This window comes from Phascolarctos cinereus, unplaced genomic scaffold (genome assembly GCF_003287225.1).
Source record: "Phascolarctos cinereus isolate Bilbo 61053 unplaced genomic scaffold, phaCin_HiC Scaffold_1;HRSCAF=81, whole genome shotgun sequence".
Taxonomy (NCBI): Eukaryota; Metazoa; Chordata; class Mammalia; order Diprotodontia; family Phascolarctidae; genus Phascolarctos; species Phascolarctos cinereus.
Genome location: NW_027555514.1, coordinates 158640817 through 158659553, shown reverse-complemented (window position 1 = coordinate 158659553; position 18737 = coordinate 158640817). Strand labels below are relative to the sequence as shown.

General features: G+C 38.1%; 1 protein-coding gene across 7 annotated transcripts in view; it reads right to left on the bottom strand.

The window, feature by feature from the left end:
• The window catches only part of DMTF1 (cyclin D binding myb like transcription factor 1), a 59539-nt gene that overhangs the window by 2215 nt on the left and 38587 nt on the right, over positions 1–18737 (bottom strand). For 4 of the 7 annotated variants that reach the window (XM_078154643.1, XM_020999758.2, XM_020999759.2 and 1 more), the window contains 5 exons: positions 17454–17714; positions 9529–9614; positions 7247–7405; positions 4771–5154; positions 409–556 (listed from right to left, as the gene is read on the bottom strand). In XM_078154643.1, coding sequence (XP_078010769.1) covers positions 409–556; positions 4771–5154; positions 7247–7405; positions 9529–9614; positions 17454–17714 — 1038 coding nt within the window. The remainder of the gene's footprint in view (positions 1–408; positions 557–4770; positions 5155–7246; positions 7406–9528; positions 9615–17453; positions 17715–18737) is intronic. The other 3 variants (XM_020999761.2, XM_020999762.2, XM_020999764.2) reach the window with 3 other exon arrangements.

Sequence of the window (18737 nt, the reverse complement as noted above, 5' to 3'; positions counted from 1 at the left end):
CTGTAATGAGTTATACATTAAGAGTCTAAAAAAGGGCACCTGTGCTGTTTACAAATCCTGAAGCTATTCAATGGTAATTAAAGCCTTGTGGAGAAAGGACCTTTCTTCTACCACAATTTTAGTAACTGCCTTTGAGTCATCACAAATTAAAAATGTATTACTGCCACAGCCCACCCATAGTATTTATAGTTTTGGGAGGTTTAAAAACCAAAAATTAATTATTAGCAGGAAAGTATATACATAATGAGAACTCTAGATGCTGTGTTAAATAGTCTGGGGAAGAAAATACCTACAAGCCCAAGCAACAGCTCTAAGGAATTAAGGAGGCTGCAGGCTTTTGGCATTAGCAAGTTATGGAGGCCTGAATCATTAAACATCAGTTACATAAAGGGGTCATGCTATTGTTACCTGTTAGTGTTGTCAGAGGCAAGACAGATTCGTTATCTATATCATCTGATGTCTGGATAAAACCACGTGGTGAAGGAACAATAAGTATAGTTTCATCATCAATTGTGGACTGATCAACTTGTTCCTCTATAGTAGGAGATTCCAGGTCCTATACAATTTAAATAATGAGACAAAAAGTGATAAAAAGAAATCAGCTTTCAACTACTTAAGCATTACTTCTTTCCTACCACCTTACCTCTCTCAAATCCTTAAGATTTTAAGAATTCTAGGCAAGTATTTCTAGCTTCAGTTCAATTTTTTTTAGACCCTCAACTACTCTATTTCTATTCCTACTTATTCCTCTAAAGACTGTCTACTTGGGGCTTACTGGATTAATATTTTTTTTTATAGAAATGATAATTAAGCAGAACAAGTTCTTTTAATTAAACTGAATAATGAGCTAATTTCATGTTTGATTGTAAGAACAATATATTTTTAAAAAATCTTATTAATGATTGACATAACTGCAATGGGACACATTGGAACAATCTTAGATGAAATATTAAACATAATGGCCTTTTTTTGAGTAAAGATTGGATACAATTTAAATTTTAAGGCTTAAAAGCAATCTGGTAAATTAGTGGCTTTAGCTACACAAAACATTTTGTGGGGAAAAAACCCCCAGTGTTTTGAAAGCTGTGATCCCTGGAGGAACTACCTGACTCAACAGAGTAAAGCATTCATTAATGTAAATTAAATCTTGACAACACATTGAAATAAATACTAGCAGTACTTTACAACCCATGAAATTTAATTTAAAGTAGGGGAATGAATATTGCCTGTTCCATTTGGATTATGTGATTGAAAGCAACTCTGTCAATTATTTGTCTTTCCAAGGAGAAATCATGCACTACCCTTCCATTTGTCTGCAACTTCTTCCCTATGTATTCTGATCTCATTTACAGCAAGGAGGTGAACACTGGTATGGTTCACTTTTTTCAGCAGTGGTGAACTTGTTGGTTGTTACCTGAAGATTTTAAATTTAGAGTAGCAATAGTTAATGTTTATAAAAGGTCTAAAAACTTACTTTTATTCTATTATTAAAACATTATTATCTCCCACATGAATGAATTAAAGGTGGTTCTTAACTTAGAAATGTTGTGTTTTCAGTTATAGATGTAGTTTTAACCTTGTTAGATACTTTCCTATAGAACTGAGTTATACCCCTAAAGCCTATTTAACCCATGTTTCTTAAGTATATGACCTATAACTACTACAGAATCTAGTCACCTTGTGTTATATGCATTTTCTTTTTTGAGCGAAATGTATTCTGAATTTCAGCCTGGGGTATGCCCCCACCAAGTTGAGTGGGATGGGTGAACAAAGCAGTTACTCCTTAGGAAGTGGAGCTATGTTTTATCTCTATCTCCAGCTCCTGCAGAAAAATCTGATATCAAAGTACTCTGATATCTCATACGGAGGTTGTGCTAGGAGGGCACAAGTGCTGGAAAGCCCTGTGAGGCTAAAGGCTTTGAGTACAGGTCTGGTTAAGTCTGCAGTTAGAGGAATACCATGGCCAATTCGAAGATGAGCAAAACTAGTAGGCTGACCAGCAGATCAATCGCTTGGCCATGGCAAATCATGAAACAAAAATATAAAGTAGCCTTCAGTTCTGCGTGTACCCCTGCTAGCTTCTGCAATGGAAGTTGCAGAGTGATGGAAAAGGGGACAAAAGATGCTAAAAATAAGTTTTTAGACCTATTAACTATTGCTACTCTAAATTTAAAATCTTCATGTAACAACCAACAAGTTGATCACTGCTGAAGAAAGTGAACCAAACCAATGTTAATCTCCTTGCTGTAAATGAGATCAGAATACACAGGGAAGAAATTGCCAGCAAATAGAAGGGTAGTGCATGATTTCTCCTAGGAAAGACTAATAATTGACAGAGTTGCTTTCAATCACATAACCCAAATGGAACAGGAAACGTCATTTCACAAGACATTTTGTCATCCTACCTTGTAGGGCTCATTATTGGCTTAAGAATAAAAAGTGCCACTTTAAGATTCCATTGTTCATGTACTGAGGTTTGTGCAAACCATGGACAATGCTCTACTAAGCGTTTCTGAGGAGGCACCAGTGAGGAGGCACGGATGAGAAGACAAGAATGGGTTTCTGATCTGTACAGCTGGAGGGATCCCAGCTCTCTTCAAGTACTGAAGTATATCTCCTCAGTGCAAGGCATTTGATAAACGCTGAATCCAAAGAACAGGATTCAAACTAGTGGGAGGCGAGGGGAGGGAGGTCTGGGTAAATGAAGACAGCAGAGGGAATTATGAGGACTAAGAAATGGCCACAAGATGGAATTTACCTTCCTCTGCTCTCTCATTCTGCTGGTGAGACCTACAATGATGCTAGGATTCAAGGAACTGTATTTACAGGCAGTTAAAGAGATGGGGACAGACCATGTCAATAAAGGTTGGGAGGATGACAGAGGCTCTTCCTGACCTTCCCTGCCCCCAGTGACTGACTAGCACTGGGGCAAGATGAGAAGTGGGGACTGCCTCTTATGCGAGACAGGGCTGAGGGCATAAGGTGTTGGTAGCACCTTAAGTGGACTGTGGATTGCCTGTATTCCCAGAAAAAAGCCTTTGTAAGAAAATAAAGCTCCATTTACCTATTCAGTAAAACTTGCATTAACTGAACATTCAGTCAAGTGCACAATTAAGGAAGCAACAGCCTGCTAATTTTGTTTTCATTTAACAGTAGGTAGCATTTACAGAGCATCTACCATGTGCCAAGCACTTACAGATATTAGCAGTTGCTCCATTTTACATTTGAGAAAAGTGGGACAAAAAGAGGCTAAGTGATTTGCCCAGGATCACAGCATTAGTAAATGTCTGAGGCTAGAATGAACGTGGGTCTTCCTTACTCCAGGTTCAGCCCTCTAGCTACTGTGCCACTAGTTGCCAAGAGAAAGTGACTTATAAGTATAAAATCTTGACAAGTTGTCTCTCAAGCTTTGGTGATGGTAACAGAAATGACTTTTTTTTCCCTGCATACACATGTCTTAATAAATTTTACTGCCACTTTTTTTTTTATATCACATTAATTTCTGGATATACTGCCCCAGCTTCATGAACCCCTTCCCCTCCCTGCCATCACACGGAACCAGAACTGAATTATAATATTGTTAAGCAGATATAGAACACCTCTACTCAGCCTAAAGATAACCAACTGAAACTTAAGGATTTCGCTTGTGAAGTTGTTACTGGGAGAGGCTAAGCTTACGATGGCTGTTATCCAACAACTTTCCAAGCTATGAGGCAAAAGAGGCAAGCATTATGGATATGCTTTCGCATCCTGTAAAAAGTGAGAGGTGACATCTGGTGGTGCCCATGTCCATTCAATCTGGTTTCTGGCAGCCCAGGCGTAAATCCACCTCAAGGTTTTCCTTAGAGAAACAGAGTTTGTAAGTTAGATCATTGTGCACACCACCTAGCCACAGTAGAGATCAGCTTCTAAAGGCTGTGTGGCTCCAGGGCTATTTCAGAAAAGAAGGAAAGCCATCTTTTAAAAAGCAAGCTGCCTCTGTTTCATAAGACAGCTGACTTTCTTAATGTTCCCTGTTTAACAGCTTCATACATGAGCAGATTTTTTTTTCTTTTTAGCAAATGTAAGAAACAAAGGCTTGCTTTCAAGTCATTCAGACTAAATTCTTCTCTCCTAATGTTATTTATGTGACATTACCACCACATTACCACTGGCTGAAGAAAACCTGTAGCAGCTATAACATATAACAGGAACACAACTATCATACAGATCTATATGATATTCTCTTATGCTTAAACAGCTAGGTGGTGAAGTAGACACGGTGCTGGGACTAGAGTTAGGAAGACCTGAGTTCAAATCTAGCCATAGACACTTCCTAGTTGTATGACCTTGGGAAGGTCACTTAACCTGTTTGCCTCAGTTTCTTCACCTGTAAAATTAGGATCATAATAGCACCTACCTTGGGGTTGTTGTGAGGATCAAATGTAATATCTGTAAAGTGCTTAGCACAATGCCTGACACATAGGAGGCACTATATAAATGCTAGCTATTATTATCAATTTAGGGCGCAAAAGTCCAAATCATATTCCACTTGTCCCCATCTGGGAAACTAGAAATGTTTAGGAGAGATACAGGATTAAAAAAATAATAGTTTAAAATAAAACCAGCAATTTCCCAGGCTGGGAAATTTTTAATATTTTCATGAAGAAAGTTATCATTTAACAAATGCTTTTAGGGTAGCAATTACTTCTAGTTATCTCCCCCTGAGAGTATGCCACTTTGGGGTATCAGACAAGTACCTACTGTAGGTACATTTAAGAGCTTTCTCACCTCAGTAACATAAGCACTGGCTAAAGCAGATGGAGAATCCTCTTCTTGCTTGAGGTCTGTGACAGAAATTTCTTCTTCTGTTCTGACCATAATACTATCGATTAGTTCGGCGCTATTCTGGTCACTAAACTTGGAGTCACAAGCATCACTGAACGATGTTCTTTCACTGGTCAGTTTAGGCTGATGGATTTCATCTGAAAAAGTATCTGCTTCTAGTGTATCTGAAGGGTCAGTCAAATCATCTGATCGAATGTCAGTATCTACTGTTAGTTCTGCCTGGGATATAGAAGAAGTGATATCTTCAGTGGCAACTGTCCGAATGATGACACTTGGCGTGTGACACTGTACAGTGACATTGTCATTTGTGTTCAGCAAATGTTCTGGCTATTAAAAAAAATGGAAAAAAAAGGTCAGGAACAAAATGTGAATACTTACTGAACTCTATATCCTAGAGTTAAAAATCTTCATCTATAGGATCTACAGGTAGTCCTTTACTTACATGAATGTTTGATATATCAATGATCCATATTTGATGCACCATAGATACTTGGGCAACCACAATGTACTGTCTGGGGGAAGTGAGGCCCTCCAAATGTGCCACCCCCCCCCCCAATTTGAGTCCTTACAATTGGTGTGTAGTGCCCACTGAAGGGAAGTGCCTCTCCTTAGAGAGTTTTCTGCTGTTCTCATACCCTTTCTCTAGCTATCTCATATTTTTAGAGATTCAACCTGGATGAACATGACTCTCTAATCTGTATATCAAGCCCTTATGTTCCTTAGGAACACCAATACTATATATGTCCAACTAAGCTGTTCAATGTTTCTATTTGAAGTATCCTACAACTAACTCGAACTCAAAATATCTAATATTGAACTCATAATCTTTGGCCCCTCTCCTCTCTATTTTGGTCAATGGCATCACCAGTCTCGCAGTTCCAAAACCTTGGAATCATCTTTTACTCTACCCCTATCCTCCTGGCCTCATCATTTCCAAATGGTCATCAGATTCTAGAGCTTCTTCCTTCACGGGACTTCTCTTATGTTCTTTCCTCTTTTCTTCCCACAATCACAGCCCTGGCTCAAGCCCTTTTCACATCATACTATACTTCTTCCTTGCTTCAATTCTCTTCTTCCGTTCTGCACACCAATGCCCTATTAATCTTCCTAAAAAATCACTTTGTGTCACTCACTTGCTAAACAAAACAAAAAACAAACAAAAAACCCTCCAATGGCTCACATTTTAATAAGTCCAAACTCTTCAGGTCTGATGTTCAAGGTCTTTTACAATTTGATAATATCCTGTTTTGTTTTATTTTTTAAATATTACTTTCCATTACTTGCCTAAAAGGACTCTCTGGTCCAGCCACACTGATTTATTTACTGTTCCTGGAATATACTTTACATTGCTGTATCTGAAATACTTCCTGTTCTTTACCCATCCAACACTATCCAAGCTTGAAGAGCCAACTCAAACCCTTCTTCCATAAACCTTCTCTGATCACTAGTGCTCAGTGATTTCTTCCTCCTCTGAATTGGCAATTAATTGTGTAAAGTCTAATAATATATTATCTGTCATTTAGATACTTCATTGTTATTTAACTTTCCACATGTTTAGCATTTAGCTGCCTTATACTTAACACATCTATGAGGTTTAATTTGTTGAAATGAATGCATTTTCCCACAAAACAATGTTATTAAACATGACTGTGTAAGAAGGCAGACACTAAGATGATGTGTACACCATTCTACCTGTAAAAGATGTCTAATCAAGAACAGTATGACCTTTAGTGAAAGCAAAGTATAAGATAAGTCAAATGTGGTACTGATATCATGAAATATTCAAAGATTGAGGGGAAGGTCTTCAGGACACTGGGTAGATCTTGTATGGAAGATTTATGTAAGGACATGTACAAGAACTGTGTAGGATTGTGATGTGCACCAGTGGAGAGAGTACTCATAGTGTTAAGACTCTGGGATTTACTGAAGCATGTTCTATGACAGAGGTGTCAAACTCAAGGCTTGTGGGTCATCTATGGCCCTCAATACTCCACAATGTGGCTGGAACCAGACTAACATGTAATCAGGAAATATTTAACAAAATAAATAAAAATACAATAAAACACAGATAATGTTAATTTGTGGTTTTCTAAGTTAATGTGGCCTGCAGGGATTAATTTCTATCTTAAGTCTGAGATTACAGTCTTCTTTGGTACTATATTAATATTTTAGCAGAACTCTATTGTGGGTCAAATAGACTTCTGGTAATCTATAAGTATAATGCATAAGTATTTCAATAGGAAATGATCTTGAATTCCAAATAGCTTATTTTGGAGCAAGCTTTTGGAATGCAACCTGTTTATAAGATGTAAATTATCTGTGCTGACCTTTCTTAGAACTCAATGAGTTCCATTCTTTCTAAACAAATCTGAAAACTCAAGGTGTCTGCCTTCTTAAGCATTTTATGAGCACTACATACAGATAAGGCATGTACAATGATCTGCTCTGGTGAAGCAGGTGCAGCAGTGGTTGTCAAAGTCACAGTGGGACTGGCAGTCAGTGTTAAAGGAAGGCCTTGGCTTGAGCTTGTCTGGAGCAAGTAGGTGCCTGGAGTTCCAGTGGGCTGTAAATGGAAAGACTAAAGGAAGAAGAAAAATAGAAATAAGCAAAAAATTGTCCAATTACTGATTAACTCAGCTTTGAAAATTAACCAGGACTGAAAAAAAGTAGTTAACCAAGAACACAGCCATGTTCCTTCCAAAAGGTACATCAAGATGAATGGTCCCAGTATTCTTACTTAGCTGACAGATGGCATTATTCATGCTGGCATAATGGTTTAGCTACTTTCCTTTATCTGTCTCTTAGGTGCAGTATACTCCCATCTCCTAGGATTGAGTCTTGCTGATTGACTTTTCTCTTCCATTGCTACTGGGGCACAGTAATATTGGGGCTGCGCTATCAATACTGAGTCACCGAAATCTGTATATCTTCAATCATCTCATAATGACACGACCTGTGTTACATAAATCTGTTCCTTGGTTTAGCAGTACAAAAGCCTGGATCAAACCAACTTTTTTTAGTATAAGCATTTTAAAATGAGGGGGGATACCACCTTGAGGACATTAATTTTTCTTAGCAGAAAGCTCACCATTTCTATTGGTGAGAAAAAAAAGGTATATAGACTGCTACTTTGTCCAAGGAATTGTACTGCCTCCCTCCTGAAATAATAAGGTCCTATCTATTTTGATTTCACAACAAAGACATTAAAAAAATTTCCCTTCCTTACATTTGTATATAGGGTTCTCTGTAATGGCTGCAGTATAGAGGCTAACATGGGATACAAAAGTTTTGAGAATTCTACTTTTGGTATCAAAGTGAATAATGTCCCATGAATTATTATGCTTGACATACAGATAAGAGAGGGCACTATTAACTATTAAGTAACATAAATTAATACTTTCTTTCAAATATAAGGTATAAGCAGTACCTTATTACATAAAATGTTACCATCCCATCAGTTCCTTACTCATTTATCCAAAAATGGGGCAACAGGTAGATCCTGGGAAAGGAAAATTCTGTGGAATCATCTTCTGGGAGGTGATATTCATCACCTGATGGTGCTTGTCCTAGATAATTCTCCTGCCTTTGTCACAACTAATAAATTTTCAGATAATAAAAACCATGGTATATCCTTTTTTTTTGGTATATCTTTTACTTAAAGAAATATTAATAAATCAATGACAAATTCCTATCTGAATATTTTAAACCAGAATCACATATTGAGATGAAAAGTGAGTAATACTCTCTGGCTCATCTATAAAAAATAAATTTAGGCAAGACCACAGGTAGGCTATCCTAAATTGGCTTGTGTCCTCTTACACTGCCACACTTGATTTCAACTTTTGTAGAAAAGTATTTATTTGCTCATATGATTTGAGGAAATGGACTGCTGATATTGTAAAGGAAAATGGATAAATGGCTGGCAAAATGAAAGACAAAGTTGTAAAAAACTGTAATTTCTGAGAGGGCAACAAATAAAGGAAGGCATATTTCCAAGGACTCTACATAAATATAGTGACGCTTCCAGAGAGGCTACCATCTTTTTGTCCGAGTTCATACAGTTAATTTGTCCTAGTTCATACAGTTAATTATAATAACAGAACTGGGACTGGAATCCATATCTCCTAATCCAGTGCTTTCTACAAAATCATACTCTTAAAAAACATGCAACACAACATAATGAAATGACAATTATGTACCTAGGGGGACATGACAAAAAGAAGCATCCTTTGAGGAAAAATCCCAAGAAGAAACACATGAGAAAGTGCAGCCTCTGCCCCCCATTACCTTTAAAAGTTTCTTTTAGAGTAGTCAAGGTAGTTTGCACACACACCCATGAAAGCACATTAATGTTCTAGTTGTACCAACTTAATCTTACTGTGCTGTACCAGATGGTACAAAAAACTAGGTCTGGGGTCTCCACCCTGCCCCCAGTAACTAGCTGTGACTTTGGGTTCTTAGCTTCCTTTTCTGTAAAATGAAGATATTCAACTTGAGCCCTTCTGGTTCTCGCATACTCTGATTCTAGCATTCTCTTTTATTGCCAAGAAGCAAAGAGAAGTATTTTATTTGTTACCACTTTATTATTCTTATTAGTTAATGCTTTGAATTTCCCAATGAAGAGTGATTTAATGAGTCACAGTAAATTTTATTTTTAATAGGGTGTTATCAAAACAAGGATAAAGCACAGATATTACTTACTGGAAGAATCTCAAACGTCTGTAGTGTACCACTGTTTAGTGTTATGGTCTCAGAGTCGACAGTAGCAGCAGAGGATTCTGTTGAAGCTATAGTAAAAGCAAAAAGGGGGAAAACTCACATATAGGTAGCTAAGTACTATGATTATTCAATGAAGAGGCACGCAGGGTAAAATACCATTGACTTCTGCAGTGGAGGTAGAAGAAAGCTAATAGATGGATTTTACAGAATCTCAGAATTGGAAAAACCTCAGAAGTCAACTCATTTAACTTGTATCTTCTTTCTAAAACATACTAAATACAAATGGTCACCAAGTATTTACATAAAGATCTCCACTGGGGGAAGAAGGGATGAGGACAGGGATGGGAGAGAGACAACCTCCTGCTTCCCAAGGCAAATTCGTCCACGTTTGGAGAGCTCTGTTTTGAAGTGTATCCTTATAATTGTAACAATGATAAACAAACATTTATATAACATTTTAAGATTTATAAAGTGCTTTACATCATTTAACAAGCATTTATCAAGTGCTTATCTTGTCTGATCTTCACAGCAACCCTGTGAAGTAACTTGTACTATTACCCCATTTTATAGATGACGAAACCAAGGCTTAGAAAGGTTCAGTGACATCACAGTAAATCTATGAGACAGGATTCAAAGCTCAAAACTCTATCCATTGTGCCACTACTTGTGCTGCTCATCAATGCTAAATTTGGCCCTCTGCAATTTCCATCTTGGTCCTCATTTTACCTTCTGGAGCAAAGCAGAATAAATCTAACAAGTTCTTTACATGACAGTCTTTCATAAACTTAAGATAGCTATCAGATTATGGCCACCCTGCTCTGCCCCAGGGCCAGTTTTTTCTTCTCTACATGAAACATTCCTAGTTTTTTCAACTGAGTCAGCTAGCTGGTACAATATTCCAGTATTTCTTAAGGTAAAGGTAAACAGGTAGCTAAGGAAGAGCATTAAGGTATCCTAAAAGTGACAGGATGATTCCATTCTCTCTTGGTTAAGAATGATTCCATAACCAATAGCATTATCCTAGGCATTGCAAAACCCACAAAAGATATGGTTTAATTTTAGAAGGGGGCCACATGTAGTCCAGATTCAGATGCAATTAAAAACTGGTTTGAAATGGACTTTTTCTATATATTGTTTCCTGTTGGGTTAAGTCTACTGTATTTTACCTTTACTAGAACTATGGGTCAGGCCACAGGACTCAGAGGAATAGGATCTATCTATCTATCTGTCTGTCTGTCTATCTTTCTACCTTTTATATAAACTACATAAATCACTTAACCTAAGTATATTTATACAAAACAAAAAATTTATATGTGTATGTATGAATGATACATACACATATATAAGAGAGTATACTCAGGTGAAACGATTTATGTAGTCTTAAAAATCAGACTTTGTTACCAACCCCAGGCAAATAATCTCAAGGTATAGTTAAACGGAAGTTTTTAGTTAGTCAACCTGTATTTATCTTAGTACCTACCATGTGCTACACACTGTGTAAAGGGCTGAGGATACAAAGAAGAGCAAAAAGACAGTCCCAGCCCCCAAGAAGTTAAGTCAAATAGGGAAATACCAGGCAAACCACTATGTATAAGCAAGACATAAACAGGATGAAGTGGGGATAGCAGAGGGAAGGTAAGCAATAAGAGGAACTAGGAAAAGCCGAAATCTTGAAGGACATCAATTATTTCCAGCAGCTCTATCCAACATAATGGAGATGTAGGGCCTCAGGCAAGGACTCACTGTACATGTTTGCAATCTTAAATGCTTCTCTTATCAAACTAAGCTATTGATTGTATCTTTGACTCCTCTTGAGAAGAACTACATATAAACATTTTGAGTAGTACTAGAAAATGTAAAAAAGATAAAGTTCGTATTCAGAGGAGATATTATTAACTTCTCCTGCTTTTACAAAGGTTACAAAATATTTAGTATGATATTTTACAACCAAAGAACACATGGTATTTGGGTAGTATTTATAAAAATCCCTGATGTCTTCTTCAGTGTCATTCTGGTCTTCCAGCATCCTACTTGCCACCAAAAGCAACCCTCAGTTTTTCTGGGAAGCAGCTCTTCTAGTTGTTTCACATTTCCAGCTAGGTTCAGGGCAAAAAGCCAGGAGCTAGGCAGAGAAATAGTTGCTGCTGTTTCCACTGATGGGCAGGCAGAAGCAAGTAGCACCAATTCACCACTGCCTTGGGATGGACAGCAGGCCCTGTGACTTCACGGGTACAGAGATCTCTTGGATGAAGAAACTCTTCTGACCAGAGCAGGCTGGCATCTTTTCTCTACCTTGTAGTCTCAGAGTCGCCTGGTTGGTTGTTGTCCTTTGCTCTTGAAGAGGACCAAAATGACATCAATTGTGTTAGAGTCTAATTTCAGTGTGTCCCACTGGCTGATCAGACCAGTATGAGCTCGGAATGTTCTACTACAGGACCCTGGAGTCTCCGAAAGCTGCCTAGAGCATTACTAGCAGGAGCGACTTGTCTACAGCTATACAGCCAGTATACCAGAGGTGGCACTTGAACCCAGGTCTTTCTGGCTCTCAGTCTGGCTCTCTTTCCATTATGCCGCAGTCTCTCTCAAGATTAACACATATAAAGTTAAAAACCTCTAATGTATTCTGTTGGATACACATGTTTGCCTTTCCTACCCCTTAATGATACTAACAGGTTCAACTTTATGAGGATATTATGTGATTAGAATACTCTCATTTTAAGATGAAGCTTAAGCATCACCTCCTACATAAGCACTCTCCTGATCTCCCCAGTCACCAGTTCTCTACCCACCAAATTACTTTGAATTTATTTTGTATGTACACTTTGTATATATTATATACATATTGTCTCCTCTAAGAGAATGTAAGCTCCTTGTGGGCAGGAGTTGTTTCTTTTTGGTCACTGTAGCCCCAGTGCCTGGCATGTAGTAAGTGCTTCATTAATTCTTTTCTTTCAGTGAGGCAACTGGGGTTAAGTGACTTGCCCAGAGTCACACAGCTAGGAAGTATTATGTGTCTGAGGCCGGATTTGAACTCAGGTCCTCCTGACTCCAGGGCCAGTGCTCTATCCACTGTGCCACCTAGCTGCCCCTTAATAAATTCTTATTGATTGGTTGACATGGAGAATTAAGTGCTTATGCACATGGAAGGGTGGAGTCCCCAGCAGAGGTTGTAACCCCGGCTGCCATGATTATTAGCCCACTGGATGAAGACAAGGCCTCTGACCACTCTGTGCTTCAGGCCCTCATTTGTCAAAAAGGATGAACACCAATCACTTCATCTACCTCATGGTTCTGTCATGAGGATAAGAGATGCAAAAGTGCTTTGTAAAAATAAAACAACTCTGAAAGTAAAAGGCATTGTCATTTACTTTATTATTACATAAAAAAGCAGATAGAAAAAACATCTATAACTACCCAACCCACGTTCCAACTTTCTCATTTTTATTAGAATGATTTGTATATTTAACTAAGTGTATCCTTAAGAAAGGAACAGTAAGGCTTCTGCAAACAATTTTCTACATGAGATCACAACTTAACAGACATAAAATTGATAGAAAGGAGCACAAGAACCTGCTGTGCTCACTGTGTGTTGATTACAAAAGAATATTCCACACTCCCTTTCACCTCTGCCTCTTACCTAGTTTCCTTTAAAGCTTAGCTGAAATGCCACCTCTTGCTGCTGTGAATGCTTCTTTCCCCAAACTTATCTCTTAATATATATACTTATATATGTTGTCTCCTTGAATAGAATGTAAGATTCTTTTGGGATTAAGTGACTTGTCCAGAGTCACACAGCTAGTGAGTGTTATGTGTCTGAGGCCAGATCTGAACTCAGGTCCTCCTGACTCCAGGGCTGGTGTTCTATCCACTGTGCCACCCAGGTGCCCCAGAATGCAAGATTTTTGAGGGTAGGGACTGTTTCATTTTTGGCTCTGACTCCTCAATGTGTAGCACAGCGCTGGGCATATATAGCTGGTACTTAATAAATGCTTGTTGAATGACTACCAGAGGAAAAGACAAATTTAAAAGCCTTCCTCTAACAAGCAGCTTCTTATGCATATATTATGAGATCATATAGTATTTTGATGAACACAATCACAGGGATAACTGTTTAAGGGCCTCTGATTCTTAATGACCAACGAGGCATAAAAAAAGGGAGACATAATGACTACACCAAAGGTATTTTCCAGTGTCACAGGGAATGTTAAGCACAGGATCCAAATGGAAGAGTGATCCTTCAGATTATATCATGCTAATTATATCAAACCTCATAGGGGTATTTCAAAGATATCCAGAGCCTCTCAAAAAAAGCCAGCATAATAGTTTATACAGGAAAAAGCAAATGGATAAAAAATATCTATTGTCCAACCTAAGACAAGCAGTTGGACGGGCAGCCTGCTGCATCAGTCCATAAAAACATAGTTAACAATAATAGTAGCTAACATTTATATAGCACTTACCATGTGCCAGGTGCTGTGCTAAGTGCTTTACAATCATTATCTTATTTTATCCTCACAACAACCCTGTGAGGCAGGTGCTATTATGACCCCCATTTTACAGATGAGGAAATCAAGGCAAACAGAGGTTAAGTGACTTGCCCAGGGTTTATATAGCTAGTTAAGTGTCTGAGGCAGGAAATGAACTCAGGTTTTCCTGCCTCCTGGCCCAATTTTTACCACTGTACCATCTAACTGTCCCAATCCAAGATCCATTTATCTTGGATAACTACAGCTGACTGATAATGAACAAGCCCCAGAACTGAAGGCCAGAAAAAGAGTGGGTTAGATTGCATTTCACTGCACAAAAATTGTGCAACCCTTTCATTAATTGCAAAACACTCCCACCTTTTTAATGACAATGTTCTCGCGTCATGCTGTATTGTTAAAAACCTTAGAACACAACTAAGGTCAAAGAATCAAAGTTTGAGGTTACTTACCCAAAGGGCAACAGAGACATAAAAGATGGGTGTAAGTAAGCTGAAGCATATTTCTAATAATGACCTGCCTACATGTAAGAGGTGGCAGACATCTAGGAAATGCACGATTGGAAAAGCAAGAACAATAGTCATGGAATCAAAGTAGGAAATAATAGGCCAGCACAAATCCAACTCAGAGAATGTTAACAGGTCTAGAAGAAGGCTTCCAGCACTCTGAGCAGATCCTCTGGAAAGAACATATGGGAGACCATGGAAAAAAATCATACAGGATGAGAAGGCCTGGATAGGTTATGATCTGTACTGATGGAGAGAATATTCATTCAATGAGATTAAACTGAATATATTATTATCTTATTCCCAGAAAGCAGTTTACTAGTTCAGCATTAATTCTATCTCCACTTATACAAGATCACAACTCCTACATATTTTAGTAGATGATTCAATGAGTTGCTATAGATAAAAACAATGATCACCTCTTGGCCAGTCTCCTGTGGTACTTAGCGAGGTTAGTCCTTGTGAGGCCTGTACTTGTTTGGGCCCTGTTGGAGTTTGTGCTCCAATGGCACAGACTTCAAAAAACCTTTTTAGCAAACTAGAAGCATAATAACTGCTAAAAGCCCATGGAATCTACTTCTAGGCTCAACTGTCTAGGCTCAACACTTATGCTTAATTCTACCTGTCAAAATCCTACCTATCCTGAAGATATTTATCTCACAGACCAGCTCCTTTATTAAATCTTTCTCGGTTTACTCTAATTGATGTCTTTTTCCTGTTCTTGGAACCCTGATAAACACTTTCTGGGCACCTTTTTTGGTCTTGTTACACTCGGCTTTGTACCCATGATGACTTATCTTATTCTTATAAACTGTAAGGTGCCTGAGGGCAGGAGGTGGATCTTAAATGTCTTTTGATTCCATGTACTGCCTTGTATGGTGTTTGTGTAGGATGATTGCTCAACAAATATTTGATGAATTGTACTAAAGAAATTCTTTGGTTCCCAATTATACAAAGTCACAAGTGAGTAGTAGGGATACTACCAAGGGCAAAGATGACTCCAAACCCCACCATTCTGCATCTGTATAAACATTTTTCCAAGTACTTTAAAAGCATAAAAACTGGATCCTTGGCTTAAAAGAATGCTCTCAAGTTATCTCTGGAGGAAAACATTTACTCCCCTCTTCCAATCTACCACAATTTGTGGTTTTTTGCTGAGCTTCTACCCAAAGGAATAGTAACACTAACTGCACTTCCTTGCCAGATTTGATCTGCACAAAGTCATTTATTAACTAAACTAAGTCTGGAGTTACACAGAATGCATATCTGGGCTTCAGGAAAGTGTCTGTTATAAGGGCAAGTGGTATGAGATCTTGCCTCATGCTTCACTGAAAAAAGGGGCCATCCTTGGGGCAGCTAGGAGGTGCAGTGGATAGAGTACTGGCCCTGAAGTCAGGAGTACCTGAGTTCAAATCTGGCCTCAGACCAAACACTTGACACTTACTATGTGACCCTGGGCAAGTCACTAAATCCCAATTGCCTAAAAACAAACAAACAAACAAACAAACAAAAAGGGGCCATCCATGGGAAGCTCCCTCTCTTCCCCAATTCTACACTTCATATCATCCTAGAGGTACCCATCTTGGCTCTTGTCCTTTATCCCAGTTTCAGGGGATAAAGTGGCCCTTCTTGTCAATGACATTTCTTCTTGTACCATTAATTATAGCCCTTCCCAACTCCTCCAGAAACTTGCAATTATCTCCTCTCTCCCTAATTTTCAACTTCTCTTTATCTGCTGGCTCCTTCCTTGCTGCCTACAACCTCCCCCACTCTTAAAAAAAAAATCCACGATTTGATCCTATTACACTCCTATGTTTATATATTTCATATACATACTTATGTATTTCTCTTCCCTTTCAAAGCCAAACTCCTAGAAAAGCTAAACTATACTTGATATCTCCATTTTCTTACATCGTGTTTCTTAAACTCTTGCAAACTAGCTTACATTCTCACCATCTGATTGAAATTGCTCTCTCCAAAATCACCAATGAAGTCTTTGGACACCAATGAGCAATGAATCTTGTAGACAAGGATAAGACATTGAAGAACTCAATGATATGCTATCAGATATGTTTTCAATATTGAAGTTCAGTCTAATTATGCTGTTTAATGACAAAAGACAGACATACTTCATCCTAGCCTCCATCAGATCACATCAGCTCCCATACATTTATTCATCATTTTTATGAAAACACTTCTCAAGTCTATGTCACTAACTCTCATCTTTCTCCTGGGCTTCCGTCCTGCATCTCCAGCTTCCAGTTTGACATCATCTTGGGGACATCCCATCTGACGTTATAATGCAACACATCCAGAAGAAAATTCATTATTTTCTTTCCTGAACCGTCCCCATTTGTATCACCAGGGTCTACCACAGTGTCTAACATACAGCAGATGTGGAATAAATGCTCACTGGCTGAGTGCTATTAAAATTCCTTATTTCCTGTCACAAGATAACCTTCCTAGTGTCTAGATCATTTTGAGCATTTACATACTAAATAACTGACCTAAAAAACAAAACTAAACCCTAACGCCTTTAAATGATGAGAACTTCTAACAATGACTCTCTATAAATTTCCCAAAGTACTCAGAGTCATTTCTTGACTCATTTAGATTTTGATAACTCAAGAGGTAGCATAGAGTGCTGGACCCAGCTAGAATCTGGAGAGAAACAGGCCTGAATTCTGCCCCAACAATTCCTAGTTGTGGGACCGTGGGGGACTCACTTAACTTCTCTAAGCCCCAGTTTCCTCATCTGTAAAATGGGGATACAAATATCTACTACCAGTACCTACCTCTCTGAGTTGACATGAAGATCAAATGGGATAATGCATATAAAGGTCTTTACAGACCTTGAAGCCCTATGTCAGCTATTATTATTAATAGTACTATTAAATCACAAAGTACAGGCACTTACAAACATGGGTGATCTGGACAGGAATCTGCAAAGCTGTCATGGGACTTGGAGAGATGCCCGTATTCTCCTCCAAGCGGGCAACTCGGATCTGAACATGCTGAACGCTTGAATTGGTATTAGTGTTTGGAACTCCGGGGCCTGATTTGTTCTCCGAAAGTGTTGGGTTGTTTTTTTGGTTCTCGTGCAACTGTTTAAGACCTTTTATCAAGACTGAAGGGAGATGGGTAGACAAAAAGAACATTGATTCGCCGACATCACCATCTAAGTAGCAAGGGAGGTGGGAGGAAGGGATGAGGTGAGGAGGGAAAGTATTTGGAATAAATAGTTTGTTCACTGGATGTCAAATAGTACAAATACAATAACGAAACATTTGAAAAACCACATTTGCTGAGATGTTTTTTAGCTACGCAAATTTTTATTAATGAAATACCCATGTTGCCCTTATCATTTAATACTTAAACATTAAAAATAGATATTGTGAAATATATGAATGAAGTCTGTCTAAGGCATTTAGCTATTGGTAAAATGATTCTTTTTGGGAGGGGTATTCTTTGAGAAGGATACTATACATCTTTAACAATATTTTTATCATGAAATTAATAAATTAAGTATGGTTATATACAGACTTTAGGATATCTAACTATTGAGGAGCAACATCAGGACTTGGCTTTTGGCTTACTGCATCCCCTTCATGGTAGCTGGTAATCTCAGTGCTAGAGGAAGGAGATGGCAAATTCTTTCCATTCACTAATCACAGAACTGCAGTCACTAAGGGCTTGTACAAAAGGCTACCTGTGTACACTCTGCTTCTTCTACTATTTATGACAAGCTGTCTTGATTCCCTTTCCTCTCTTGTGCTAATACTACACATTTTGCTTAGTTTCATGTTACATAATAGCCACTCACCACTTTGCATTAATTTTGCACAAAGCTACACTTAAATCTTTACCAACAAACCATTTATTATTTCTTTTCTTTGTCTGACTTTTTTTGGAAAATGGTAAGATGCTCAAAAGGGGGCAATAACTTTAATCAGCATTCAAAATGAACAGACTGCAGTTCAATTTACCAATGAAAATCTAAGTCTAACAGGTCAGTTTGTGAATGGGGAAAAAAAATGGGGAATGTCATGGGGAGAGGGCATAGAAAGTTGAACATATTGGTATACCTGACTTTAATCATAATTCCATATGAAAACCTGGAATTTACACATGAAAAATTAAGGTGTGAAAATTCCTTTAAAAATGTTCTAAAAAATTAATTTACTCTCTATGAAAAAGAGTA